Below are 13,558 nucleotides of genomic sequence, written 5' to 3'. Positions count from 1 at the left end.
GCGGAAGGCTGGTTTCACCTCTTTGACGTCACCCCGCCCTCCAAGCACGGGGACGCTCTGGGCCACCACGAGCTCCTGACCTCAGACGACCCAAAGCTGGCATTTAAGCAGCACATCCCAGCCAACACCAAAGTTATGCTGATTAGCGACATCGGTACGTGGACGCTCCCTTTGAACAGGAGCAGCTTTCGAAGCTTAAGGATCAGCCATAGGCCTGTGGGAGATGGTTGCGCAAGTTCGTGAGGATAAGTCGAAACGGAACGAGGAGGAGGAAAAAAAAGGATGCTAAACCCTTGACCAGTAGAACAAAGCTTACGAATTACAGTTTAGCGGTGTGGCTTTTAATTGAGTTTTTTTTTTAAAATCCCATTTATATCCCGCCCTTCTCCAAAGACTCAGGGCGGCTTACAATCTAAAGCACAAATCAATGTGCTTAGCCAGGGGTGTCAAACTCAATTTCATTGAGGGCCACATCAGCATTGCGGTTGCCCTCAGGGGGCCGGGTGGGTATGGCCAGGGTGGGCGTGGCTAGAGTGTGTATGACCTACTGGGTGGGCATGGCCAACTCTACATCGTTCGCATCAAGGGTGCCTATGGGGGCCTGGGCAGGAGTGGGACAGATCTGAGGGTCTCTGGTGGAAGGAGGGTCTCTGGGCCAGGACCAAGGCAGTGGGGGCCGTTCCCTCACTGTTTCCAGGATGGCTTCGCGGGCCACATGAAACCACTTCGCGGGCCGGCTCCGGCTCCCGGGCCTTGTGTTTGAGCAATAGCCTTCATTCTATGTATATGCCTGCTTATTAGGGCTTATTAGGCCCCCCCCCCAAGCGGCATTATTACAAAGTCAGCTTATTGCCCCCAACAATCTGAGTCCTCATTTTACCTACCTCGGAAGGATGGAAGGCTGAGTCAACCTTGAGCCTGGTGGGACTCGAACCTGCACTAATTGCAGGCAGCTGGGGTTACTTAAGGAGGCATTAGCCCACTGCTCCACCAAGGCTTATCTTGGTGGAGTTTTAAAGAAATACAGGCATAGTTCGCTCAATTGCCTTCGGAATCAGTTTTGAACCTTTGGAATAAAATTGAGCACATCGGCTTCAGAAATCATTTTCCTTTTTCCTGCAAGAAAGAGCTTTATTTTTTTTCCCATTCTGCCTTATAGGAAGATTTTGGAAACAAATAGGCCAAAGGTCACCCCCGACCTTTTGGCCACACCAGGGATCGCCGGTTCTGTGGAGAGAGGTTTTTTCCGCAGACCGGAGGGTGCGCGGTTTCGTGTGCTGCCTGCATCTCGTGGATGGGGCTTTGCTTGTTTGTTGCGGACCGGTTGTCGCCATGCCACAGACCAGTGCCGGTCCACGGACCCGGCGGGGGGGTTGGGGACCCCTGTCTTAGGCCATCGATTTAAAAAAGAATGGGTTCTTGGAGGAAGGCGCGTTCGTACGGTGTTTGGGAACAGGAAGAGGGGGGCCCTTTTTTGTTCCTTTTTGATTTTCTGCAGTTGGTTCTTCCGCCATACAAAACACAGACCTGCTTTGCGTTCTCCGCAGATGGAGATGGGAAAAATGAGTTGGTGATAGGCTACACTGACCGGGTGGTGCGAGCCTTTCGCTGGGAGGACTCATCTGAGGCTTCTGACCACCTCTCTGGACAGCTGGTGCTGCTGAAAAAATGGCTGCTGGAAGGACAGGTGGGACACGAGGAGAGCACGACGGCATAGAAGTTCCATAAATCAGTGAAGCCGGGGAATGGCACAGGGGCACCATACTTAGCCTTGCAGCTGTTGCCTTCTTTACTTCAACTTCTGTCACATTCGATCTGTAATTCCATCACCGAAAGAACGTCCCAAGACCGAGAGGAAAACAAGCAGGAGGTATAAAGACTCTTCGCCCTGCGATTCGATTCAGAATAGAGCTGGGAGGGACCTTGGAGGTCTTCTAGTCCAACCCTCTGCTCAATCAGGAGAACCTTATACCATCTCAGACCGGTGGCTGTCCAGTCTCGTCTTAAAAACCTCCAGGGATGGAGCGCCCACGACTTCTGGTGGCAAGCTGTTAATTGTCCTCGCTGTCAGGAAGTTTCTCCTTAGTTCCAGGTTGCTTCTCTCCTTGATGAGTTTCCATCCGTTGTTCCTTGTCCTGCCTTCAGGGGCTTTGGAGAATAGGTGGAACCCCCACCCCTCTTTTCTGTGGCAACTGATGTGAAAGGCCTAGAGCTGTCCAGAGATGAGGGTGGCTTAAATGGTGCATAAGGAGAAGGGAGGGAGGGAAAAAAGGGAGGGAGGGAGGAAGGGGAGGAGAGGGATGGAGGAGGGAAGGAAGCAAAGAATGAGGGGAGGGAGGAGGGGAGGAAAAGAGGAAGCAAGGAAGAAAAAAGGGAAGGAGGAAGGAAGCAAGGAAGGGAAGGAAGCAAAGAATGATGGAGGGAGGAGGGAAAGGAAGGAAGGGAAGGAGGAAGAAAGGAAAAGGGAAGGAAGCAAGCAAAGGAGGAGGGGAAGAAAAAGGAAGAAAGGGAAGGAGGAAGAAAGGAAAAGGAAGGAAGCAAGCAAAGGAGGAGGGGAAGAAAAAGGAAGAAAGGGAAGGAGGAAGAAAGGAAAAAGGGAAGGAGGAGGGAAGGAAGCAAGCAAACGAGGGGAAGGAAAAGGAAGGAAGGGAAGGAGGAAGAAAGGAAAAGGGAAGGAAGCAAGCAAAGGAGGAGGAAAGGAAAAGAGGAAGAAAGGGAAGGAGGAAGGAAGGAGAGGGCAGGAAGGAAGGAAGCGAAGCAGGGGAGGGAGGGGGGATCTAAAATGCAGAGCACGGGACAGCAATGGCGGCCATAGTCGCACTGCACGTCCTCTGAGGTGACGAGCCTCGATTCTTCTCCTCCTGGTTGAGGACAGGTGGACAGCCTCTCGGTGAACCCCGATGCCGACGGCTCTCCCAAGATGATGGTGTCCCAGCCAGGCTGCGGTTATGCGGTCTTACTCTGCACTTGGAGACAAGAGCAGCGGCCTCCCCCAGAGGCCTTGGACGCTTCTGCGTCGAGCAGGTGAGGAAACCCAGAACTCCAGCGGAATAACCTCCAGGGATGTCCAGCTGTTGACCCCTTGCGGTGTTCGTGCGGCCCGCCATCGCTTCGGTCTCCCCAGGCACGGGAAACTGCAGTGCGGTTTCCCACGACCTGCGTTTTTATTCTCACCCCCCCCCAAATCGGAACTCGTTCCCTCCTGCCGACGCCCCCATAACTGAAGCGCCGATCCCGTTTCAAACCAGGAAAACGGGCGGCTTCTTTAAGGAGGTGCCAGCCGCCCCGGGGAGGATGTCTGTCCCTCCAAACACACACACACACACACACCGAAGCTTCTTTTCAGCTTCGGATCTAAATAGCCGCGCTTCTCTTTCCACTAGGACGCCCAAACTACAAGAGAATCCCACGTTAAACGTTCCGCATGTCTTGACTCCTCTTTAGGGAAGGCTCCATCCGGGATGTGGTTGTTCACCAAACATCGGGCAGAATTCACAACAAGAACGTGTCCACTCATCTTATTGGAACCATTGGCAGAGGTAAGCGGCATGCCACATGCGAGTCGTGGCAAAAAATAATTTAAAAAATATACTGGATTTCCACAGAAATGAAACGTGCAAGCTTCATCACACCATGGCTTGGACCAGGGTGTCTCCAAAATTAGCAACTTTAGGGTCCGTGGACTTCAACTGCCATAATTCTCCAGTCAGCTGTCATTGACCTGCCCTTTGAGCATAGAATAGAATTAGAATTAAGAATAGAATAGAATAGAATAGAATAGAATAGAATAGAATAGAATAGAATAGAATAGAATAGAATAGAATAGAATAGAATAGAATAGAATAGAATAGAATACAGGGAGTGCAGAATTATTAGGCAAGTTGTATTTTTGAGGATTAATTTTATTATTGAACAACAACCATGTTCCCAATGAACCCAAAAAACTCATTAATATCAAAGCTGAATATTTTTGGAAGTAGTTTTTAGTTTGTTTTTAGTTATAGCTATTTTAGGGGGATATCTGTGTGTGCAGGTGACTATTACTGTGCATAATTATTAGGCAACTTAACAAAAAACAAATATATACCCATTTCAATTATTTATTTTTACCAGTGAAACCAATATAACATCTCAACATTCACAAATATACATTTCTGACATTCAAAAACATAACAAAAACAAATCAGTGACCAATATAGCCACCTTTCTTTGCAAGGACACTCAAAAGCCTGCCATCCATGGATTCAGTCAGTGTTTTGATCTGGTCACCATCAACATTGCGTGCAGCAGCAACCACAGCCTCCCAGACACTGTTCAGAGAGGTGTACTGTTTTCCCTCCTTGTAAATCTCACATTTGATGATGGACCACAGGTTCTCAATGGGGTTCAGATCAGGTGAACAAGGAGGCCATGTCATTAGATTTCCTTCTTTTATACCCTTTCTTGCCAGCCACGCTGTGGAGTACTTGGACGCGTGTGATGGAGCATTGTCCTGCATGAAAATCATGTTTTTCTTGAAGGATGCAGACTTCTTCCTGTACCACTGCTTGAAGAAGGTGTCTTCCAGAAACTGGCAGTAGGACTGGGAGTTGAGCTTGACTCCATCCTCAACCCGAAAAGGCCCCATAAGCTCATCTTTGATGATACCAGCCCAAACCAGTACTCCACCTCCACCTTGCTGGCGTCTGAGTCGGACTGGAGCTCTCTGCCCTTTACCAATCCAGCCACGGGCCCATCCATCTGGCCCATCAAGACTCACTCTCATTTCATCAGTCCATAAAACCTTAGAAAAATCAGTCTTGAGATATTTCTTGGCCCAGTCTTGACGTTTCAGCTTGTGTGTCTTGTTCAGTGGTGGTCGTCTTTCAGCCTTTCTTACCTTGGCCATGTCTCTGAGTATTGCACACCTTGTGCTTTTGGGCACTCCAGTGATGTTGCAGCTCTGAAATATGGCCAAACTGGTGGCAAGTGGCATCTTGGCAGCTGCACGCTTGACTTTTCTCAGTTCATGGGCAGTTATTTTGCGCCTTGGTTTCTCCACACGCTTCTTGCGACCCTGTTGACTATTTTGAATGAAACGCTTGATTGTTCGATGATCACGCTTCAGAAGCTTTGCAATTTTAAGAGTGCTGCATCCCTCTGCAAGATATCTCACTATTTTTGACTTTTCTGAGCCTGTCAAGTCCTTCTTTTGACCCATTTTGCCAAAGGAAAGGAAGTTGCCTAATAATTATGCACACCTGATACAGGGTGTTGATGTCATTAGACCACACCCCTTCTCATTACAGAGATGCACATCACCTAATATGCTTAATTGGTAGTAGGCTTTCGAGCCTATACAGCTTGGAATAAGACAACATGCATAAAGAGGATGATGTGGTCAAAATACTCATTTGCCTAATAATTCTGCACTCCCTGTAGAATAGAATAGAATAGAATAGAATAGAGGAATGAAGAATAGAATAGAATAGAATAGAATAGAATAGAATAGAATAGAATAGAATAGAATAGAATAGAATAAATAGAATAGAATAGAATAGAATAGAATAGAATATAGGAATGGAGAATAGAATAGAATAGAATATAGGAATGAAGAATAGAATAGAATAGAATAGAATAGAATAGAATAGAATAGAATAGAATATAGGAATGAAGAATAGAATAGAATAGAATAGAATAGAATAGAATAGAATAGAGGAATGAAAAATAGAATAGAATAGAATATAGGAATGAAGAATAGAATAGAATAGAATAGAATAGAATAGAATAGAATAGAATAGAATAGAATATAGGAATGGAGAATAGAATAGAATAGAATATAGGAATGAAGAATAGAATAGAATAGAATAGAATAGAATAGAATAGAATAGAATAGAATAGAATAGAATAGAATAGAATAGAATAGAATAGAATAGAATATAGGAATGAAGAATAGAATAGAATAGAATAGAATAGAATAGAATAGAATAGAATAGAATAGAATAGAATAGAATAGAATAGAATAGAATAGAATAGAATAGAGGAATGAAAAATAGAATAGAATAGAATAGAGGAATGAAGAATAGAATAGAATAGAATAGAATAGAATAGAAGAGAAGAGAAGAGAAGAGAAGAGAATAGAATAGAATAGAATAGAAGAATAGAATAGAAGAATGAAGATAGAATAGAATAGAATAGAATAGAATAGAAGAATGAAGAATAGAATAGAATAGAATAGAATAGAATAGAATAGAATAGAATAGAATAGAATAGAATAGAATAGAATAGAATAGAATAGAATAGAAGAATAGAAAATAGAATAATAAATGGAATGGAATGGAGTAGAGTAGAATAGAACAGAATGGAGAAATATAGAATTAGAATAGAATAGAATAGAATAGAATAGAATAGAATAGAATAATGAATGGAATGGAACAGAACGGAACGGAACAGAATAGAATAGAATAGAATAGTTATTGGAATATAGGATAGGATATAGAATAGAATTTAGAATACAATAGAATAGAAAATATGGAATAGAACAGAATAGAATATATTGAAATAAAATAGAATAGATACGGAATGGGATAGAATATAAGAGAAGGGAAGAGAAGAACAAAAGAGAAAAGAATATTCTTTATTGGCCAAGTGTGATTGGACACACAAGGAATTTGTCTCCAAAGCATAAGCTGTCAACAAAGGGCGCTTTCCTAACCAGCCTCTTGGACTTTGTCTCTGCAGGTTGTTCGAAGGAGCCCAAAGGCCTGGGTCTGTTTGCGCTCTGCACTTTAGATGGTAAGTCTTGATTTTCTTGGAATGAGCATGGGCATGGGAAGAGAGAGACGGGGCTGTATCTAAGAAGCTTTTCAGACTGTCACCGCAATCGCAGTCAAGTTGCTCCTATAATCAAAACTGTCCCCCTAAGGACGCTTTTCCAAAGCTGAAAGCAAAAACGGGATTATTGCTGAAGGTTCTCAACCCACCGTGGTCAAATCATGCGCGTACCCGAACGGAGCAGATAAGGGCCATTTTTTTTCTCTTCACTTGCCTAAGCTGAACACGCGCATGAGTTCTTCTGTTTTCTGTCCTTCTCTCCCCCCCCCGCCCCCATTCCCATGTTGTAAGGCCAAACTCCCATTGTAGGTTTTGAGACTCCCAAAGAAGCTAAAATGTCCCGAAGAATGAAAAAGGCTTGAATTCACATTCCTTGATATAACATGCCCTTCCCTCAGACTGTCACTTGGCACTGCCATAGCAACAACCTACAAAGTGTTTAAAAATTGTAAGGTCCTGGGGCCAGCCTTGCTTGGACCCACTCCTCCTCTGGAGGAGCCCTCAAGAGAACATCTGGATTGCTACTAAGCCTTCCTTCTTCCCTTTCTTCAAGGGACCTTGAAGCTCATGGAGGGGGCCGACAAACTGCTGTGGTCGGTGCAAGTTGACCACCAACTTTTTGCTCTTGAAAAACTGGATGTCACGGTAAATATCTACGGAGATTCTCAGTCACTCAGGTCATAGCTATCCCAGAGGTGTGGTTTTTTTCAGGAGGCCACTGGACTTCCTTGTTTTTCTCCGGAGACCTTTCGCTCCTCATCCCAGAAGCTTCTTCAGCTCTGACCGGATGGTGAGGAAGTGGAAAGATTTATACTCCTTGCAGAGAGCTGGTCATTTGCATCCTTTTAGAGAGTCGTTGAGGCCACGTGGAAGTTTGTCTGTGTCCTCAGAGTCACCTGAGTGGTGCAAATGGGTGTGGAGCCTTCTTGGAACCACTGAAGGGACTGTGTGGTAGACTGGAGATGGATGATGTCCTATCCCTCCCTCTCTGTTGAGGGAGGGCTGTTCAGTTTTGACCTAGACAGCCTCGTTGACCCCTCTTTCAAACCAGCGGTCCTCTCTGTCCAAAATGTGGACTTTGCTGTCTTTGAAAGAGTGGGCTTTGTCTTTTAAAGGCAGATGGGCTGCTGAATCTTGTCGCTTCTTGGATGGGAAAGGAAAGAAAAGAGGAAGAAGGAAGAGGAGGAGGTCTTTTCAGATGGCCTCGACGACTCTCTAAGAAAAGGCAAATGACCAGCTTTCTGTGAGGAGTATAAATCCTTCCCTTCCCCACCATCCAGTCCGAGCCGAAGAAGCTTCTTGGATGAGAAGCGAAAGGTCTTCAAAAGAAAAACAAGGAAGTCCAGTGGCCTCTTGGGAAAAAAAGTCACCTTTTGGGATGTCACGGTACGTTTCCGCCTAGCTAACTACACTTGGGGCACACAGATGTATCCAGACGCAGAAGGGAGTCTCAAGAGAGGCATCTCTCGGTGAGAGATGGGAAGAAAGGTTGTGGGCAACCTTTTCCTGAGCTACGCCTCTGCAGTCAGTCCTCGACTTTTTAACAGTTCACTTAGTGACTGTGCAAAGCGGCGACGTCACTGAAAGAAAAGGGGAGCTGTGACGACCGTTGCAGCATCCCCAGGGTCGCACGATCAAAATTCAGCCACTTGGCCGCGGACTCCTATTTATGATGGCTGCGGTGCCCCTGGGATCCCCTTTTTTGCCACTACCTGACCAGCCAAGGCAATGGGGAAGGCAGATTCACTTAACCGCCCTATTAGGCTAACAAGCGCCATGATTCGCTTAACGACTCTGGCGAGAAAAGTCGTAAAAGGGGGCCAAATTCAGCCAACAAATGCCTCACTTAGCAACATAAATTCGGGGCGCGGTTGAGGACTGCCTGCATGCCCCTTGAAGAAAGGATGCCGAAGATGATGACCCTCTGATTATATTCATTTCCCACCTGCACCTGGCCTGGCGCCCACTTTTTGGAAATTATAGTCCTGTCCTGCTCTCCTTTAACAGCTCAGACAATCTTAACTTGCCACTGTTGTAGCCTGTTGTATTCTTTCGCTGCTTTTGTTGCACTCTCCGACTCGGGTGCCGTAGGCAGAGAGAGAGAGAGAGCATGGTTGCCATTCCGACAGCCTTCTTTTAAGAGTTTCCCCACCCTTTTCAGGGTAACGGTTACGAGGAGGTGATTGCTTGCGCGTGGGATGGACAGACGTACATCATTGATCACAACCGGACCGTGGCCAGGTTTCAAGTCGACGAAAACGTGAGCGCCTTCTGCGCAGGTGAGCGATTCCCCGGTCCTTTGCTAACTCCTAGGTCCCCCGACCCCTGGCCTGCAGACCGGTCCCGGGTCCCCATCCCTGTGTCTGTTAAGAAGTGGTCCGCGCAGCTGCAGAGGAGCGAGCGAAACTTCCACCTGAGCTTGCACAGGACGTGAGGTTGCGCACACAGCCATTCCCCCCCCCCACCCGCCCCGGTCCGTGGGAAAACGGTCTTTCCGCAACAGCGGCCCCTGGCACGAAAAAATTGGGGCGCCGTTCTTGTACCTCCCAAGTTGAGTCGCTCAGGCCTAGAACAGACCCCCCCCCTGGGGATACCACCCCCTCAGCAGCGTGGCACAAAACCATGGATGATAGTTGTTCAGCTGGCGCTATAATCCACCTACGGGTAGCACAGGTCCCGCGAGAGTTTGGGGATGATGCCTGACTGAAGTCTAAATTATGTCCACCACGTTCTCATAATTAACTAGTCACACGAGAGAGACAGAGAGAGAGAGATCAGGTTGGCTTGGCGTGAATGATTATTGATAACCCTCATTTGCCCCCCCTCTAATGCTTTAATGCGCGCAAATTGAGTGCCACGTGACCCGTTCCAGAGTTTTGTCTTGAGGTGTCAAACCCACCCTGGTTAAGTTACCTGGGCAGTTATCTTCCCCCTTTGCGATAACCAGCACAACACAAGCTCTTCTCCAAACTTTTGGCTTTATATCTGGTTTTGTGGTGTTTCTGGGAGTTCCCCAAGTCATGAAGGGGCCATAGTTTCCCCCCCAAATGCTGGCTCAGGAATTCTGGGAGTTGAAGTCCACAAGTCATGAAGGGGCCATAGTTTCTTTCCCCCCCCCATGCTGGCTCAGGAATTCTGGGAGTTGAAGTCCACGAGTCATAAAGGAGGCACGGTTCCCCAGCCCTGACCTAGACAGTCGTTCCCTCCATGAGTTAGATGTTCTACTCAAGTCCATTTGTCTTTTTTGGAGAAAAGTTTTAAGAGGTGGAACTGAGGTATTCTCTCCTAGCCCTCAGAACAACATGGGTCTGGGTTCTTGAGGATTACATCCGTTTCCCAGTCTTTCTAGCGATCCCCCCCTTGCATTCGTTGCCTGCTGTCCTGTCACACAGATGGATGCAGAGTGGACCTGTCTTCTGCTGTCCAACAGCTGTAGGTGTCATTTTATTGACTTTGATGTAAGCCTGAAAAAACAAGGCTGCTTTAGGATTAAAGGAGAGGTGCCTTGTATGTATGCCTTTGTGTGCATTGCAAAGCACCGTCCCAGCAGGCAGGAGAAGAAGCAACGGATGGGAACTAACCAAGGAGAGAAGCAACCTGGAGTTAAGGAGAAACTTCCTGACAGTGAGGACAATTAACCAGTGGAACCGCTTGCCACCAGAAGTTGTGAGTGCTCCATCACTGGAGGCTTTTAAGAAGAGGCTATCTGAAATGGCACCAGGGTCTCCTGCCTGAGCAAGGGGCTGGACTAGAAGACCTCCAAGGTCCCTCCCAGCTCTACTCGAGCTGACTTGAGGGTTTGTGTAGCACGAATTCCTAGGCAGATTCACCCTCGAAACAAGCCGTTCCCTAAAAAATTCACACCCTCCCTAGAAATTTCTTTCCCAGTAGCGGTGGGGGGGGGGGAATCTTTCCACTCAGATTCTTCCCTAATGCTCTCTGCACCTTTGTTTCGAGGGGCTTCTCTCGAAGGTTAAATTTCACATTTCGGGATTCGAAATGCCGCTTAGGGCTTTCAGCAGGCCCGACCGCCGAACTTTTGGCCTCCTGATTCTTGGCCCTCCTCCGTCCCGCGCACTTTGCTTTTGTTCTTGACCACTCCTGGTGTCGCTTCTCCAGGCTTCTATTCTTGCAAAGGAGACCATAACAGCCCCTGCCTGGTCTACGTCAGCTTCAACCAGAAGATCTACATCTACTGGGACATCCAGTTAGAGAGGATGGAGTCCACCAACTTGCTGAAGATGCTGCAGAATGATCCAGAAGGCAGAGAGCTGTTACTGCGCCTGGATGTCGGTAGGTCCCTGTGTGGCTTCCGCCAGGGTTTCACTCAGCCAACTATCCAGGTTGTAGGATCATTCCACTAGGATCAGGGCTGCCCAAGGATTACAGCATCAGCCATCACAGCTCTAACTGAAGAGTGTGCATCAACGTCGTCCTTGAATGCTGCTTTCTCAGACCCTTAAGGTCTCTGCGGCGTCAGCTCTTCGTTTCTTCCCCTTAAAGCAGTCTGAAATGGTATAGGGTTTCCTGCCTGAGCAGGGGGTTGGACTAGATGACCTCCAAGGTCCCTTCCAACTTTTATTAACTTTTTGAACCTTCCTGAGGCAGGGTTACTTGTGATGGAGAAAGGGACCTTTTAATTTATTTATTTTTTTAATTTTAATTTTTTTTCTTTAGTTTAGTTTGACTGTCACCATCATTATTTAGACGTTACTGTCCCTGACTGTCAAGACACTAGCCCTCTTCGTTCACTTTCGGTGGATTAATAATGCAGTAGGAAGATTCTGTTATTCTTCAATGAGAAACACTTGTGGGCCTCATGGGATGGTGATCCTCAAGATTTCTGAATTGATCCGAGCATGGATTTCTAGATCCTGGAGAAATCCGTGGGAATCTTGTTCACCTGAGGCCACCAGGAGCCTGCAAATGGCAAACTGTCCCACCCTATTCCACCCATTCCAACTTCCCTCTTTATGGAAAGAGATGCTACGATACTCCAGGTAGCTCTCCACTTACGACCACTGTTAGGCCCAACGTTTCTGTTGCTAAGTGAGAAGAGGAGTAAAGTGAGTCTTGTCCCATTTAACAACCTTTCTTGCCACCGTTCTTAAGTGAATCATTAAGGTAAAGGTTCCCCCGCACATGTGTGCTAGTCGTTTCCAACTCTAGGGGCTGGTGCTCATCTCCGTTTCAAAGCCGAAGAGCCAGTGCTTGTCCGAGGACGTCTCCGTGGTCATGTGGCCGGCATGACTAGACGCCAAAGGCGCATGGAACGCTGTTACCTTCCCACCGTAGTGGTCCCTATTTTTCTACTTGCATTTTTACGTGCTTTCGAACTGCTAGGTTGGCAGAAGCTGGGACGAGTAACAGGCGCTCACTCTGCTACGTGGCACTCGGGATTCGACCCGCCAAACTGCCGACCATCTGATCGACAAGCTCAGCGTCCTAACCCACTGAGCCACCGCGTCCCTTAAGTGAATCATTGCTGTTGTTCAATTAGTAACATGGTCGTTAAGTGAATCCGGCTTCCCTTGTCAGGAGGTCGCAAAAGGGGATCACGTGACACCCCAGGCACTGCATCCGTCCTAAGTACACGCCACTTGCCGAGCCTCTGAATTTTGATCACGTGACCCTGGGGACGCTGCAACAGTCGTCAGTGTGAGAAACGGGTCACAAGTCACTATTTTCAGTGCCCTTGTTAATTTCGAACGGTCACTGTTCTAAGCCGAGGACTACCTACTCTTTTCCTAGGTTTTGTGCCCAGGGCGCCTACGAAGTAACAGTATTTTATCTTCCTCTTTTTCGTAGCTAAAGATGACGTTTCCGCTGTCAAAGACCTGATTCACAAGACCTTGTACTTTCCCAAGAAAGCAGTTCAGTAGTCACAGCCTGGCTTCTCACAGCCCGAGAAGCTCCGTCTGCAGCACTCGTGGTATATGCTTCGCCAGGCTCGTTCGGACCGACTTGTTCTGTCCCAGCCTACGTGAGTCCTTGTTTTGCTCACAAGGAGAAACTCCTGTTCCAATCAAGCAGGCAGGAAACTCGATCCTCAACATGAACGGCGGCCTTTGGCAACCAGCACCTCCCACACCTCCCCTTTTATAATTTAGCCCAGGCGTGGCTTTCCTAATGCCTTCTCCTTTGCCTTTGGAGCCGCCCCATTGCATTCCTCTGTCCTACTCGCTTCTCTTGCCGGCGCTTTCGTGCATCCTGGATATTTCCCAGCTGTGCTTCATCACTGTCCAACTCAGGCTCCCAGCGCAGCCGTGTCTCAGCCTGAGCGCGAGGAGAAGGGCCAGGCTCCGCGTCCAATTGTAAGTCTTGGAGCTCCTCAGAGCCTTCCTCTGACTCTCATGTCACTCCGGGCCCCTCCTCTTCCTCATCTGATTCCTCAGACTCAGCTGCCAGATCCAATGGCTGGCGAGGAATCACAACACGACTCTCATTGGCGCCGATGCCCTGTGTTCCAGTCCTGCCAGGGCACAATCAGGAATGAGCAACTTGCGATAGAGGTTTATGGCAAGCAGCCTCAGTGACTAAAAGGTTCAGAAGTGTATGGCCTGCCGCATCAACGGTGAAGTTCAATTGCCCCTCGAAAAGTGCAGGGTTGAATATGCCAATGTGTCCGTGTAGATGTGTAAATGAATGGCTGGGATTAACCTTGTATTGTTATAACTTACATTTTCTTCTCCTTGGGGTTACTGGCTTTTAAGGAAAGCTTCAATAAAGAGAAAACTTGTGACAA

At 47.5% G+C, this 13,558-nt stretch overlaps 1 protein-coding gene across 3 annotated transcripts in view; it reads left to right on the top strand.

Moving 5' to 3' along the window:
* ITFG2 (integrin alpha FG-GAP repeat containing 2) overlaps positions 1 to 13,558 on the top strand; it is an 18,682-nt gene extending 5,124 nt beyond the window's left edge. The window contains exons 4-12 of one of the 3 annotated variants that reach the window (XM_081333090.1): positions 1 to 154; positions 1,548 to 1,687; positions 2,876 to 3,024; positions 3,445 to 3,539; positions 6,721 to 6,774; positions 7,367 to 7,458; positions 8,975 to 9,092; positions 10,933 to 11,106; positions 12,622 to 13,558. The exon at positions 1 to 154 is cut by the window's left edge and continues 21 nt beyond it. In XM_081333090.1, coding sequence (XP_081189216.1) covers positions 1 to 154; positions 1,548 to 1,687; positions 2,876 to 3,024; positions 3,445 to 3,539; positions 6,721 to 6,774; positions 7,367 to 7,458; positions 8,975 to 9,092; positions 10,933 to 11,106; positions 12,622 to 12,695 — 1,050 coding nt within the window. In that variant the 3' untranslated portion in view covers positions 12,696 to 13,558. Of the gene's footprint in view, positions 155 to 1,547; positions 1,688 to 2,875; positions 3,025 to 3,444; positions 3,540 to 6,720; positions 6,775 to 6,904; positions 7,459 to 7,928; positions 8,200 to 8,974; positions 9,093 to 10,932; positions 11,107 to 12,621 lie in introns of those variants that run through there. The other 2 variants (XR_014027144.1, XM_081333091.1) reach the window with 2 other exon arrangements.

This window comes from Vipera berus (assembly GCF_964194415.1).
Source record: "Vipera berus genome assembly, chromosome: 7".
Classification (NCBI taxonomy): domain Eukaryota; kingdom Metazoa; phylum Chordata; class Lepidosauria; order Squamata; family Viperidae; genus Vipera; species Vipera berus.
This window is presented reverse-complemented; position numbering and strand designations above follow the sequence as displayed.